At 40.4% G+C, this 14,514-nt stretch overlaps 4 protein-coding genes across 6 annotated transcripts; 2 read left to right on the top strand and 2 right to left on the bottom strand.

Annotated features, from left to right (window-relative positions):
- Positions 1 to 1,967: 1,967 nt before the first annotated feature.
- LOC104807274 (translocase of chloroplast 120, chloroplastic-like) lies at positions 1,968 to 6,485 on the top strand. 2 transcript variants are annotated; one of them, XM_010532482.1, is made up of 3 exons: positions 1,968 to 2,009; positions 2,336 to 6,079; positions 6,180 to 6,485. In XM_010532482.1, exon 2 carries the CDS (start codon positions 2,362 to 2,364, stop codon positions 5,983 to 5,985), a length of 3,624 nt encoding a protein of 1,207 aa, XP_010530784.1. In that variant the 5' UTR covers positions 1,968 to 2,009; positions 2,336 to 2,361; the 3' UTR covers positions 5,986 to 6,079; positions 6,180 to 6,485. The 2 variants fall into 2 exon arrangements, with proteins under 2 accessions (XP_010530784.1, XP_019057385.1); XM_019201840.1 differs by lacking the exon at positions 1,968 to 2,009 and having other exon boundaries at positions 2,026 to 6,079.
- Positions 6,486 to 7,128: 643 nt separating this feature from the next.
- On the bottom strand, positions 7,129 to 7,918 carry LOC104807275 (peptidyl-prolyl cis-trans isomerase-like). Its single transcript, XM_010532483.1, has one exon. It carries the CDS (start codon positions 7,861 to 7,863, stop codon positions 7,345 to 7,347), a length of 519 nt encoding a protein of 172 aa, XP_010530785.1. The 5' UTR covers positions 7,864 to 7,918; the 3' UTR covers positions 7,129 to 7,344.
- Positions 7,919 to 9,486: 1,568 nt separating this feature from the next.
- LOC104807276 (translocon-associated protein subunit alpha-like) lies at positions 9,487 to 10,915 on the bottom strand. 2 transcript variants are annotated; one of them, XM_010532485.2, is made up of 3 exons: positions 10,725 to 10,915; positions 10,085 to 10,182; positions 9,487 to 9,911 (listed from the first exon to the last, which is right to left on the bottom strand). In XM_010532485.2, the coding sequence occupies exons 1-3, from the start codon at positions 10,904 to 10,906 to the stop codon at positions 9,904 to 9,906; spliced, it is 288 nt and encodes a 95-aa protein (XP_010530787.1). In that variant the 5' UTR covers positions 10,907 to 10,915; the 3' UTR covers positions 9,487 to 9,903. The 2 variants fall into 2 exon arrangements, with proteins under 2 accessions (XP_010530787.1, XP_010530786.1); XM_010532484.1 differs by lacking the exon at positions 9,487 to 9,911 and adding an exon at positions 10,281 to 10,423 and having other exon boundaries at positions 9,967 to 10,182.
- A 531-nt stretch (positions 10,916 to 11,446) lies between these two features.
- Positions 11,447 to 14,440, top strand: LOC104807278 (probable alkaline/neutral invertase B). Its single transcript, XM_010532486.1, has 5 exons — positions 11,447 to 11,675; positions 12,192 to 12,666; positions 12,740 to 13,171; positions 13,274 to 13,832; positions 13,961 to 14,440. Exons 2-5 carry the CDS (start codon positions 12,241 to 12,243, stop codon positions 14,254 to 14,256), a joined length of 1,713 nt encoding a protein of 570 aa, XP_010530788.1. The 5' UTR covers positions 11,447 to 11,675; positions 12,192 to 12,240; the 3' UTR covers positions 14,257 to 14,440.
- The last annotated feature ends 74 nt before the right edge of the window (positions 14,441 to 14,514 follow it).

The following is a 14,514-nucleotide window of genomic DNA, read 5'->3' on the forward strand; positions in this document are numbered from 1 at the left end:
TTTTCGCTGGTTGATCCTTTTTGAAATGGTCTAAAGATTACACGCTTTGGTGAGATTTTGAGCAATATAAAACGTGCAACCAACATTTATTTATTTGAGATTTATTACGTTTTTCAGCCGACCAAGTAATTAAAATTTGGTCCACTAAAAATCATGTTCGTATGCTGCGAGATCTTAATTAATCTGTATGATTAATGGATTAGTATTTAACGAACCCAAACTCTTTGATCAATTTGTGATTATGGCCAATATTATAATATAATCCTCTTGTGAAAAAAATGATTGTTTCGCCTTGAAGAGGGAAGATTAACGGAAACGAAATAATTATTTTTTTTTATAAAATAAATAAAAAGCGAAAGGAGTTGTAGCTTATAAACATAAAATTCCCTAAACGTAGAATTATCTTTCATTCATCATTTAGAAGAGAAGCAATGATACACCTACAATATAATATTTGCATACACTGTGTGTATACATAACATGCCATTACAAGATCGATAAAAAAAATCTTGATAACTTAGAAATACAACCCTGAACCGATATCTAAACCGGGGTTTTCTTTCGGTTTCTCAAAATAGCAAAAGGAAACCAATGGCAAATAAACGTAATTAATTCCATTTTTTAACAAATAAATCTTAATACGTGGTAAAGGATGGGGTAAAACCCTTTTCTAGCTCTTTTATTCGAGTGTTCATTTGGAGAGATATTCACCTTACTTTCTTTAATCCTCCTTAATATATAGTTGGACCCGAGATCCGATAAACTTCTGAATTATCAAATAAAAAATAAAAAAAATCTAAATACCTGATGATAAAAACACAGTCTAATATTATACATTTACTATTAATATACGATATTATTTAAACCAAAAAAATATACATTCTTATTTTCATCGTGAAAACATGAATTCGAACATAGTGTTGTAGACCATATTTACATGCGAGACATGAAAAAGAATAATTTGGATAAACATGAAGATGGTAATGAATATAATTTGAAAAGGACAAATGATGCAAAACACACAATGACTAAAAACCAAAGAGAAAGATGTTTTGAAGTGAATTGTCCGTGGAACAGTGAATGACCATCAAGATAACGCTGGTGCAGAATGGGCCCGCCTATCAAACCCAATCATCGGCCCAACTCGGCCCACCTTCACGTGGCATGCCTAATGCCTTCCCTTCATATATTATATATAGTTTTTCGAATTTCCAATGGGCAGTTTAGGTACACTGTTCGACCACTATTGTTTTAGAAAGCCCCCCCTTAAAAAAACTACTAATTTTTTTTAAAGTTTTATAATAAATTTTAAAAATATGTAATATTTATTAATTTATCTAATTTAATTACAAAATAACAGTTGTAAAATAATAGTCATAATAATAAATTATGTTCACAAATGTATTCTTAAGTTGAGAACCGAAATAAATTTATATTTTTTATGTTGTACAAAGATATTTTTTTTTATATAAATTTGTAGATAATTAATGTTTTAGTTGATCTTTTGCAAAGTTAATAGTTCTTTTTGGGGTCATGAATATAATCCAACATTTACGTCAAATTTGAAACTCCAATATTGCATGTCAGAAATAAAACAGAAGAATTTGTGTACAATGTTTTATTAAATTGTTTATGCATTGAAATACAATATATCTATATGGTTCGGTGTGTGTGTGTATTCATTCATTCATATATAATACAAGGGTTTTTCTCAGCCAACAGTGCCACTGCATTTTGTCCACGTCACCGTCATTTGGCGTCAGTCACGATGATAACAATGAGCCATTCTCCACCGTCCGATCTCTAAACCCAAAACGATTCTCGATCGTCGATCAAAGTCTCTTATCCCCTTCCCCGTCGTAGTCGCAGCCATGAAAAGCACTTTCATGGAGTATCCTCAGATTTTACTTCCATAGGATTCTCTCTCTCTCTCTCTCTCTCTCTCTCTCTCTCTCTCTCTCTCTCTCTCTCTCTCTATTTATTATTCCTCTCTTTCTCTCTCTAACCAGGTAAGTTTTTTCTTCGCCTTTGTTCTCCTTCTCTCTGTTCCCTTTAGTTTTTAGGGTTCTTTTCTCTGTTGTGCTTGCACTCTTTTTGCGAAACCTTTGGCTTAATATACCCGGGATCCGGAGATCGTTATCACGTCCATTGAATTTTATGTCTGGATTCGGAAATGGGCGAGGATCCAGGGTTTTGTCCGGATAATTCTAAGCTAGGGTTTTTCGCTTTCCGCTTGATTTTTCTGTTGCTGGAGCTTTTATCGAGATTAAGCGTATGTGATTGTTTCTCTTGGTTTCGATTCGGTTCTGATTTTTGGGGGCTTTTTTCTGATTAGGGTTTCGAAGCTGTGGTGATCTAGAAATGGGAGATGAGGCTGACGTTGTGGATGAGTCACACCCAGAAAAGAATACGGTTAAGGAGGATAGGGTTAGCGGTGAGAAGGTAGAGAAGAGTGAGTTGGTGGGATCTGATGAAGCGAGAGATGCAGAAGACGAGGTTTTTGAAGAAGCAGTCGATTCACAGGAGGATTTCCCCGAAGATGGTCGAAAACCTGAATCGTCTGAAGCCAGTGCGGTTCACGAGGATTCGGCTTTAGAGGTAGCTGCAGATAATTCAAAGGGAGAGTATGATGTGGATGATTTTGAAGAGGCGACAGGCACTCCTAATGATACAAGTAACAACGAGGCGGAAACATCGGCTTTGAAGGTTGAGAATTTGGTGGATGCCAAGTGTCATCTCGAGGCAAACGTGCCGAATACAAATGGCGAAGGAGAGGCTGAAGCCGATTTTGCTACTCCTGAAATAAATGGTGATAGAGGGGAATTCATTGGTGGTGCTAATCAAGCTGCGGAAATTGCAAATGCTCATGTTGAAGTAAACTCGGATGTTGTTAAGAATCCTGAGAAGTTCGATGCCACAGATTCCAATTCACTGCTTGACAATGGGAGTATGGAGAACGGAAATGTCAACTTGATCGATGAAAATGGTGTTGGCTCTCATGAAGAGAAAGAACCAGGCACTGAAGTTGTGTTAAAAGATGCTGAACCCAATGACTCAGGGGATAGCAGTATTGAAGACGGAAATGAGCTGAGTGCTTCTATCTCAGCTGGCACACGACTTGATCAGCAGGTTGATGGAGGTGAAGGAATGGATAATAGTTTCTCTGAGAAGGGCTCAGTATATGAAAGCAACGACCCAGGTGCAAAAAGAAATGGTGATCTCAGTTCTGGAAATGAGCTTGCTGGGGATGAAACAGCTGGAGAAGCTTTCAGTAGTCATATCTCTACTGAGGGGGATTACACAAAGAGTGACGTTAGAAACACTTCTGGTGACATGACGTCTTCCATGGAGAAGATTATTGTTGAGGAGAAGGGAGAAGCTAAAGGTCATAGTAATGGTTTGGAACCAGTGGATCACTTGGTTTCTCCTTCTCTGAGCTCAAATTCAGAATCCGCTGAAGTTCAGAGCAATAATGATGTTGCCGAGGGAAAGGATAGAGAGAGTGAGGCTGCACAAAGTATAAATAGAGAACAAAATGTTCAACAGAATGCTCGAGTGAACAAAGAACATGAGCAGCAGCAAAGCAGCGACGCTAATGTAGAACATCAGATTAAGGTAAGCTCACAGGTGGGTAGAGATTGCGAGGAACCACGTGCTGTGAGTTCTGCTTTCCCAACAGAGAGTAGAAGTAATCTTGCAACATCGCCTCCTGTTCCTCCAGCTGGTCTAGGGAGAGCTGCTCCACTTTTAGAACCTGCACCACGTGTTTCTCAACAGCCTCGTGTCAATGGAAGTGTTTCCCATACACAAGCTCAGCAAGTTGAGGACTCTACTGCTACCGAGGCTGATGAGCATGATGAGACACGTGAAAAGCTCCAGATGATCAGGGTGAAATTCTTGAGGCTTGCACATAGGCTAGGGCAGACTCCACATAATGTCGTTGTTGCTCAGGTTTTGTACAGGCTTGGACTAGCTGAACAGTTACGGGGCAGAAGTGGCAGCCGTGTTGGTGCCTTTAGTTTTGACCGTGCCAGTGCCATGGCAGAGCAACTCGAGGCAGCTGGACAGGAGCCACTTGATTTTTCTTGTACGATTATGGTGCTCGGGAAAAGTGGAGTTGGTAAAAGTGCAACCATCAATTCCATATTTGATGAGATGAAATTTGGCACCGATGCTTTTCAGATGGGAACGAAGAAGGTTCAGGATGTTGAGGGTTTTGTCCAGGGAATTAAGGTTCGGGTGATTGATACTCCGGGCCTCTTACCATCCTGGTCTGACCAACGCCAGAATGAGAAGATCCTGAATTCTGTTAAGAGTTTCATCAAGAAGACACCACCCGACATTGTATTGTATCTTGATAGATTGGATATGCAGAGCAGAGATTCTGGTGACATGCCTCTCTTGCGTACCATCACTGATATTTTTGGACCGTCTATATGGTTTAATGCGATTGTTGTTTTGACTCATGCTGCTTCTGCCCCGCCAGATGGTCCAAATGGCACAGCTTCTAGTTATGACATGTTTGTAACACAGCGTTCTCATGTCATCCAGCAAGCCATTCGTCAAGCAGCTGGGGATTTACGTCTCATGAACCCTGTTTCATTAGTTGAGAACCACTCTGCTTGCAGGACAAATCGGGCTGGCCAGAGAGTATTGCCAAATGGCCAAGTGTGGAAGCCTCATTTGCTGTTACTCTCTTTCGCATCTAAAATTCTCGCTGAAGCAAATGCTCTTCTGAAATTACAAGATAATATGCCCGGGAGGCCATTTGCTACTCGATCCAAGGCACCCCCTTTACCATTCCTCCTTTCATCCCTTTTGCAATCGAGACCACAAGTTAAGCTTCCCGATGATCAGTATGGCGATGAAGAAGCTGAGGAAGATGATTTGGTTGAGTCGTCTGATTCTGAGGAAGAGTCAGAATATGATCAGCTTCCTCCCTTTAAGCGCTTGACCAAAGCTCAGATGTCTAAGCTTAGCAGAGCCCAGAGGAAGCAGTATCTTGATGAGCTGGAGTATCGGGAGAAACTGTTCATGAAGAAACAGATGAAAGAAGAAAGGAAGAGACGTAGGATGATGAAGAAACTTGCTGCTGAGATCAAGGATTTGCCTAACGAGTACAATGAAAATGTAGAAGAGGAGAGCAACGGACCTGCATCTGTTCCAGTTCCCATGCCAGATTTGGCGCTGCCTGCATCTTTTGATTCTGATAACCCAACTCATCGTTATCGCTACCTTGATTCCTCCAATCAATGGCTTGTGAGGCCTGTCTTAGAGACACATGGTTGGGATCATGATGTTGGCTATGAAGGTGTGAATGTGGAACGGCTTTTCGTTGTCAAAGATAAAATACCGGTATCTTTCTCAGGCCAGGTGACAAAGGACAAGAAGGACGCGAATGTCCAACTTGAAATGGCGAGCTCCGTTAAACACGGGGAAGGTAAATCGACTTCGCTAGGTTTTGACATGCAAAATGTTGGAAAGGAGTTGGCTTACACTCTCCGAAGTGAAATGAGATTTAACAACTTTAGGAGGAACAAGGCTGCAGCTGGTCTATCTGTAACACTCTTGGGGGATTCACTGTCTGCTGGTGTGAAGATTGAGGATAAGTTGATTGCGAATAAAAGGTTCAGATTGGTTCTGTCTGGTGGGGCAATGACTGGACGGGGAGATGTTGCTTATGGTGGCAGTTTAGAAGCTCAGTTGAGAGATAAAGATTACCCGCTGGGTCGGTTTTTGACAACTCTTGGACTATCCGTGATGGACTGGCATGGCGATCTAGCCATCGGGGGAAATATACAGACCCAGTTGCCAATTGGGCGGTCTACGAATTTAGTGGCTCGTGGAAATCTGAACAACAGAGGAGCCGGGCAAGTGAGTATCCGTTTGAACAGCTCCGAGCAGCTCCAACTTGCTCTGGTTGCAATGGTTCCTCTGTTCAAGAAGCTAGTTAGTTATTATCAGCAAATGCAGTACGAACAATAATATCAGGTGGGGTTGCATCTCAAGGAGTAATATAGGTTGGTTATGGATAAGTCACAGGAACAGAGTCTAGAGCTGAGCTAAGGAAAAACAAAAGGTCCAAGACTCTTGATATCATTTCCCATCTCTCTAAAAGATGTTGAATTGCGTATTTGATTGGTAGACATTGATGGGTTATTTGGTTTTGTTTGGAACAGGACAAGGAGGGGCAGCTGCATCTTCTGTCCTCTGTGTTCAGGTTTTGTTCAGATGAAAGGCAAAGAGCAATGGTGGTGGTCTTCACCCTTTTCTGGTTGCACTAGTGTCCCGATTTAAGACATATAAGTATTTTGACTGATTAGATTCTGCGGTGGTACTGTTTTCTTCACCCTTTTGGTATCTTTTTTTTAAGAATAAAAGCATATATATATATATATATTGTTCTTTGTTCGTTTGGGTCAAGACATAATAACACCTCTTGTCCAAAGAGTATTATTGTCTGTTTCATCTTTATCTCATAATAACCCTCGCTGTTTGTGTACTGTTGAATCTCTAGAGTCTGAGGAGAGTGGGAGCTTATTCGTCCCGTGTTGGATTTATTGATGAACCCATCTCGTAATGTAATCTTGCATGTAGAAACGTAACAATGAAAAAGAAAATAAACAATAAAAATAAAATGATATTATTATGCATAGCATAGCATGACCACTTATCAAAGTGAAGTCACGGCATAAAAAGAAATTATTATTCGCGTTGAAATTGAAAAGCCTTCCACAAGTTGGCCCCCTTTATATATATATATATATGTATATAATATATATGTGTGTTGTCCTTTGTCTATTATGTTCCACAAAACAGCACCACTTTATTTCCTGAGTTTATATTTAAAAAATAAAACTAGTGGTACTTTAGATTCCACGACTTCAGTTTCACTTCCCACAACAAAGGTATTGGAATTGGATAACTAACAAAAAATAAATAAAACTAAGATACGTTTCCGTACAGTCCGAATCCCAAACGCTCTAGAGGATCATCAGATCCAACATGTCTGAACAACGAAAAATCAATCAGCTCAGAAAAGATTTATCAGATTTTGTAATTCATCAAACAGGCAAAGATCGAGATGAGGAAACAGAGCATTGGGGGGATAGTTTCCGGCCACAATAGTATTACCTAAACGTTATTATATTATTGATGGTAGCGAATTCCAAACTCCACAAAGGGATTCTCCAAACACGAACCCATCACAGAACCAGATACTCGAATCCCACATACACAGTAGGATTCCATTTCCAAAGACGAAAAGAAGACGACAAAGAAACAAACTTGAAACAAAGACGCCAGAGCTACCATTGTTATACGATCAAGGTGGTCTTTCCAGATCTAAGAAACCTGACCGCAGTCGGCTATGACGACGCGCTTCGAGGTCTTCCCGGACTGAGATCCCACCTTCTCGATGGCCCTCACGACATCCAAACCTTCAACGACTTGTCCGAACACAACGTGTTTCCCGTCGAGCCACGATGTCTTCTCCGTGCAGATGAAGAACTGAGATCCGTTGGTGTTGGGACCGGCGTTCGCCATCGACAGGATCCCAGGTCCAGTGTGCTTCTTGATGAAGTTCTCGTCCTTGAACTTGGCGCCGTAGATCGACTCGCCGCCAGTGCCGTTCCCGGCAGTGAAATCGCCTCCCTGGCACATGAATCCAGGGATCACGCGGTGAAACGTCGATCCCTTGTAGTGCAGAGGCTTGCCGCTCCTCCCGACGCCTTTCTCGCCGGTGCAGAGGGCACGGAAGTTCTCCGCAGTGTCAGGAGTCGTGTCGGCGAAGAGCTCCATCACGATCCGACCAGCAGGGGCATCGCCGACGGCCATGTCGAAGAAAACCTTAGGGTTCGGCATTTTTGCAGAAATGGATTCGAGAGAATTGAGAGAGATATTGGAAAATGTTGTTTCTATGAAGTTAGGGTTTTGGGGTTCATATAGGGGGAGGATCCAAGCGGTGAGCAGAAAAAAGGTCATTGACCGTTGATTGAGGACACGTGTAAGGCTGTGGGAGCCTAACCTCTAACCGTGGTTAGTGATAATTTGATCACGGTTAAAGGTTGTGAGGATCCGAGGCTGCGCTGAGATATTTTATTTTATTTTCTTCCCATATGGATAAACCCCAAAACGACTGCGTTTCAAGATTGGGCCAAGATTCTTCTGGGCCGAAGACGGCGGGGTGTGTCACGTGTAAAAAAACAGTTAGATTTAAGATAAAACAAATTATTATTTTCTTTATCTGTTATTTTTAAATTTTATTATGTACCATAATTAGATAATTTCATGACAATACATATGTGATATGAACCAAGAATTCAAGAACTGAAGCTAACCATGCTGGAAGCACAATGACAATGACACACTCATCTCATTTCGCGTTTGCGATTACAAGCGTTTGATCCCATCTCTGCGTTTAGCGGTTGTGGTTGCTTATGCATCTGCGATTCTGCAGACTTGTACAAGCAACAAAAGTTCTACCACAAGACCACACCCAAAGAGACGTGACTTGGTTTCAATGTATGATCAATGGAGATTGGTTTACATGAATAAAAAGATCCTTGAAAGATAAAAACCCAATCGGGGCAAATTATAAGAAGCTCTGACTTACCATAAGGACTACACTAATTTACAGACTGAATCTGAGTTCTTGGTTTTAAGTGGCATGTGGGCTTAATCTACTTCTTCTTTGATTTGGTAGACAATCATCGTGTGTAAGCCGTACCTGAGCAGTAAACAACTTTCTCGAGAAAAATATTGTAGAAAAATAAAATGCGGAAATAAAATAGGATAAATAGAAAGGAACAAAATTATTTTTATTGTTACATCTCTTCTTCTGGTTACATTACAATGAAAATGAAATACATATTTATAAGAAAATTAAGAAACATAGTGAAAAGGAAATATAGATACAATGGAAACAAATCAGATATACAATATTCGACATAATGATATTGTATCCATTATTATTCCCCATCATATATCAAATCTTATTTTACTCCCATCACATATTCATTTTTCCATTTTAACATTCCCCTCAAGATTGACTTTGAAAGAATGAAAAAGTCAATCTTGAATTGATAATACTATAAATCGCCCAAACATTTTCATTGTCTCTGGAAAAATTCATAAACACCAAATTTTGTTCTTTTAGAGAGCATTAACTATTTTCAAATCACTTCGCTTGACTTTAAAATTCTAGCTTTAACTCTTTTTGTCATAGCATCTTGCTTGATCTTAGAGTTTTTAACTTTGACTTTTGTTTGTCATAGCACATCGTTTGAATTTGGATTTTTACTCTCCTTTGAACGATTTGGATATATGAACATGCAAAACGCAAAAGAAAGAAGAGATTAGAAAAAAAAGAAACATATAGTCCAGATCGCAACCATACTCTGATACCATGTAGAAAAATAAAATGCGGAAATAAAATAAGACAAATAGAAAGGAACAAAATTACTTTTATTGTTACATCTCTTCTTCTTCTGGTTACATTACAATGAAAATGAAATACATATTTATAGGGAAATTAAGAAACAGAGTAAAAAGGAAATATAGATACGATGGAAACAAATCAGATATACAATATTCGACATAATGATATTGTATCCATTATTATTTCCCATCATATATCAAATCTATTTTACTCTCATCACATATTCATTTTTCCATTTTAACAAATATAAGCATCGGTCTTCTGGGTTTAAAGGAAATATTCCGAAAATGTGAATTATGTGGCTGGATTTATGAGTTTAACCTCCGGACAAGAGTATAGTTTATCATTAACAAGATGTTGAAGTTTTAAGACATGTAAGTGCAAGGTGCAAGCTACATACCTCAAGCCATCCGTCGAGTGAGACATCTTTAGTTTCAGTCCCGACCTCAACTTTCACAACTTTCTTATTTTTCTGAATCACAAACAACGGGTTACCATTAAGAAATACGAAGATCACAGCCAAATACTTGAGTTCGTAATGTCTTGTACCAAAAACCCGTCACCAGCATACGTTGGAGAAACGTTGTTTCACTTGTACATGGATAGATAGAAAAAGCAGAACAATAGTTGCAATAGTAAGACTACCAAGAAAGACCGACTCCATTCTCATGAAATCGCCAGGTCCAGCAACTTCGATGGTACCGTTATAAAAGATGTTTTCTGCTTCTCTCCAGCGTTTACCACTGCATAAAGCATACGACTTTTAGCATTAACAGGAAAATTTCTCAAAACCCTAATCGAAAGACAAGATCTTAGAGCATTAGATGCAAAATCACTATACATTTTGCAAAAACACAGATGGTTTCGACATCAGGGTCCGGGATCAGTTCCAAACCAAACACGACCGCTGAATCTCCTACTTCTTCACTGGCATCAGTAACTTCAGTGATAGAATTCTCCGTATCCCATTGGCACCAACCCCCTCTTCAGAGAGAGAGAGAGCGAGATTAAAATCACGAAGGGGAAGCTATAAGTGCCCATAATTTAACAGACGACTAAGCATCCAAAAGCTTCAAACTTTGGGCATTGAGTTCAATCAACAATTGACAACTCTCATATGAACAGAAATCAAATAAAAACACCGCACGACAAAAATAGGGTCTCAGAGCCTAGAAGATCCACAAACTGAACGTGGAAAAAGTCAAATCAGCAATGCACGACCAACAAGATCTAAAGTGGCGGCGAGATAGACGTATACAAATGGAGAAAGAGAGAAACTTGGAACCTTGGAGGCGAGGCGAGGAGGAGAAGAGCGAGGAATAAAACCCTAAAAAATTCGCCATGAACGCGCAGAGAAAGGAGCTGTGGAGTTGAGCTTATGTGGTCGAGTGTGACGGGGAAAGTGAATATGAAAGGTAATTCTCCGAGATATTCACAATAAAACGACGACGTTCTCGATAGGATCATCTTCAAAACGACGACGTCTCGAAGGATGTTTGTGCTGTGTATTATTATTATTATTTGAAATAAAACGAGTATCCTTTAAAATGCCGGATGAAGAATCATGTTAGAATAGCATATAATATAAACAAATCACGTTTACTATATAATGTAAGTATCCAATATTGGCCACAAGGACAATAATAATATATTTTCAATTGCATGAAAGCAATAAATAAAGAAATAATAATTAAAACGTACGAATCTGTAGTTTGGGAAAAGGAACAAACGAATCATTTGCCATCCGACCGTACACGTGGACAGCCACCGCAAAGATACTCTCTGACACGTCACTTGAAAATTGTCTTTTTTTCTTTTTTTTTCCGAGATAAAATAAATTATATATTTTTTATACTATTTAAAAAATAAAAGTGGAAAAAAAACATGCATGAGATGAATGAGATCTCCTGAATCTCTAACGTCACTGTGCTTCGTTGGTTTGATTCCGTCACAGTCAATATCTGGCCGTACACGTGGCCCCACCTTTCTTCTCTCTCTCCTTACTCGCTTCTTGTTCTTAAACACTCGACCTCCAGCTTCCAGGTTTGTAACCTCTCGTGCTTCTGCTTCTCGAGTGATCATCGCTGAGAGAGAGAGAGAGAGAGAGAGAGAGAGAGAGAGAGAGAGAGAGAGAGAGAGAGAGATTACTTGCTCTGAGGTTGGAATCATAGCGAGGCTCGTTGGGTTCGCCTTCTACGTCGCCGTCTCACTTGGATTTGGATGATCAGTTTTGGAGGTTCGTGATCTGTTTACGCTTTTGTTGTGATTTGAGCAGTTGCGCTTGATGGAGGTTTTGTTGATTTGTTTTCCTGGGTGGTGAAGTATTCTTTATGCTTGACTCGTATGAGATTTGTGTTTTGAGCCGAAATTGCTCTGTTTTTAGGTTTACAGGGAAAAAAAAAACAAAGCTCCTGTTTTTTTTTTGTAGCTTGGGGATTACGAGCTAAGCTGCGGTTTCATTGTGATGCTTTTGTTTTTGTTTTCTTTCCATTTTTTGTTGTCATTTACGAGGTTTCTCGTGAATGCGCTCTGTTTCATCGAATTCCTCGGTTTGAACGATTTCGAAAGTGGTAGCAGTTCTCTACAAGGAATGGTAACATCTGACAATTTTATGGATAACTTTGACGATTCTTCTATTATTTTCCATGAACTCTCTGAAAATGCCCATCTGAATCAGAATGAGATGCTTGCATCTGTTAACTAATGTGGATATGTTGCGGAAAATGGCGCTGATCCTTCTACGGAAATGCAGGGTATGATATTCAGACTGTGTGCTTATATATTTGGGTGAATCTGGAGCAATGTCGAATCTGAATGTTGACGTGAGTCAGAACGGGAGTGTGGCGAATGGTGATTCGTCATGTTCAGTGGATGAAATTGATGAAATTGATTTCTCAAAGTTACTAGAGAAGCCGAGACTTTTGAACATAGAAAGACTGAGGTCACTTGATGAAAGGTCGCTCACTGAATTATCTGCATCGTCGCCTCATCTAAGGAACACCGATAATGCTATACGGATTCTTGAGCATATAGACCTCGTATATTCACCGAGCATCGGCAGGAGGTCTGGGTTTAATACCCCTAGATCATATCATGGGTTTGAAGCTCATCCTATGGTGGGTGAAGCTTGGGATGCTCTAAGGCGTTCGTTGGTTCACTTTCGCGGGCAACCCGTCGGGACAATTGCTGCTCTGGATAGCTCGGAAGAAAAAGTCAACTACGATCAGGTGGAAATCATATTCTCTTTTAGAGGTTTGTTGTTGATTGATCTGAACTTTTGCCCGAATTTTCGTTCTTCAGGTGTTTGTGAGAGACTTTGTACCAAGTGCATTAGCTTTCCTTATGAACGGAGAGCCGGGGATCGTCAAAAATTTCATCTTGAAGACTCTTCGCCTTCAGTCATGGGAGAAAAAGATCGATAGGTTCCAGCTTGGCGAGGGAGTGATGCCAGCTAGCTTCAAAGTCTTCCATGACCCAGTCAGGAACCACGAGACACTGATTGCTGATTTTGGCGAGAGTGCAATTGGAAGAGTAGCGCCTGTGGATTCAGGATTCTGGTGGATTATACTGCTCCGAGCCTACACAAAGTCTACAGGAGACTCTTCTCTGGCCGACATGCCTGAATGCCAGAAGGGTATTCGGCTTATTCTAAGCTTGTGTCTTTCAGAAGGGTTTGATACATTTCCCACTCTTCTGTGTGCTGATGGTTGCTGCATGATTGATCGTAGGATGGTGAGAAAGCTTATCTTTATCACTAATGGGCAAGTTACCGGTCTGATGAGACGTTTTCTTCAGTTTCCTGTTCTTATCTATGTATTCTGTTTGTTCCTTCAGGGTGTTTATGGTTACCCTATCGAAATTCAAGCCCTTTTCTTTATGTCCTTAAGATGTGCCTTACTCCTGCTTAAGCAAGACGGTGAAGGGAAGGAAATGGTGGAACAGATAGTTAAGCGGCTTCATGCGTTGAGCTACCACATGAGGAGCTACTTTTGGCTGGACTTGAAGCAGCTAAATGACATATACCGATATAAGACAGAGGAGTACTCCCATACTGCGGTTAACAAGTTCAATGTCATGCCCGATTCTCTTCCGGAATGGGTTTTCGACTTCATGCCTCCTCATGGTGGTTATTTTATTGGAAACGTAAGTCCCGCTAGGATGGACTTTCGTTGGTTTGCATTGGGCAATTGCATCGCGATACTATCTTCCTTGGCTACTCCCGAACAGTCAACAGCGATTATGGATCTTATAGAATCTCGGTGGGAAGAGTTGGTGGGAGAAATGCCGCTTAAGGTTTGCTATCCAGCCATAGAAAGCCACGAATGGAGAATAGTAACAGGTTGTGACCCGAAAAACACCCGATGGAGCTACCACAATGGAGGATCTTGGCCAGGTAACTTTTTCTAATTCTCTTATCCATTCGCATTTTACAAAACACAACATCCTCCGTGTCAGTGCTCATCGAAATTTCTGGGTTTCGGGTATGGAAACTTAAGAACATGATTTTTGAATGGCACACAGTGCTTCTTTGGCTTCTGACGGCGGCTTGTATAAAAACTGGGAGGCCACAGATAGCGAGAAGAGCGATAGAAGTAGCGGAGCAAAGGCTGCATAAGGATAACTGGCCAGAGTACTATGACGGGAAGCTGGGCCGATACATAGGGAAACAGTCGAGGAAGCTCCAGACATGGTCCATAGCTGGTTACTTGGTGGCGAAGATGATGCTGGAAGATCCATCTCATGTCGGTATGGTTTCTCTTGAGGAAGACAAACAAATGAAACCCTTGATGAAGAGATCTAACTCCTGGACCTGTTGATTCCCCCCTTCTTCTTCATCATCGTCATTGAGACAACCACTTCACTTGTGACTGTGTTTTAAGGAGGCTTCATCTTTGCTTAAGGCCCAAGTTACTTGGAATTCTCCTGTTCATGCGTTTTATGCTGACTCTCGTTTCTAAAATGCTAAGGTGAGATTTCATTTCAAATGCTATTCTTATCGAAGTGTGAAGGTTTGAGGTCTATATATTTACGTAACTATCTTTCTCTATGTCGAAATGTCACCTTTATATCCAAAG

The sequence above is a fragment of the Tarenaya hassleriana genome, unplaced genomic scaffold (genome assembly GCF_000463585.1).
Source record: "Tarenaya hassleriana unplaced genomic scaffold, ASM46358v1 Cleome13, whole genome shotgun sequence".
NCBI lineage: Eukaryota > Viridiplantae > Streptophyta > Magnoliopsida > Brassicales > Cleomaceae > Tarenaya > Tarenaya hassleriana.

Excerpts from the sequence above, each read along its gene's own strand:
- LOC104807274 (XM_010532482.1), top strand. The coding sequence starts at position 2,362 with ATGGGAGATGAGGCTGACGTTGTGGATGAGTCACACCCAGAAAAGAAT.
- LOC104807275 (XM_010532483.1), bottom strand. The coding sequence starts at position 7,863 with ATGCCGAACCCTAAGGTTTTCTTCGACATGGCCGTCGGCGATGCCCCT.
- LOC104807276 (XM_010532484.1), bottom strand. The coding sequence starts at position 10,906 with ATGATCCTATCGAGAACGTCGTCGTTTTATTGTGAATATCTCGGAGAA. Across the intron at positions 10,424-10,724 it reads CTCCTCGCCTCGCCTCCAAG|AGGGGGTTGGTGCCAATGGG; the intron begins GTTCCAAGTTTC and ends CTCTCTCTGAAG. Across the intron at positions 10,183-10,280 it reads CATCTGTGTTTTTGCAAAAT|TGGTAAACGCTGGAGAGAAG; the intron begins GTATAGTGATTT and ends TGCTTTATGCAG.
- LOC104807278 (XM_010532486.1), top strand. The coding sequence starts at position 12,241 with ATGTCGAATCTGAATGTTGACGTGAGTCAGAACGGGAGTGTGGCGAAT. Across the intron at positions 12,667-12,739 it reads AAAAAGTCAACTACGATCAG|GTGTTTGTGAGAGACTTTGT; the intron begins GTGGAAATCATA and ends TTCGTTCTTCAG. Across the intron at positions 13,172-13,273 it reads GCATGATTGATCGTAGGATG|GGTGTTTATGGTTACCCTAT; the intron begins GTGAGAAAGCTT and ends TTGTTCCTTCAG.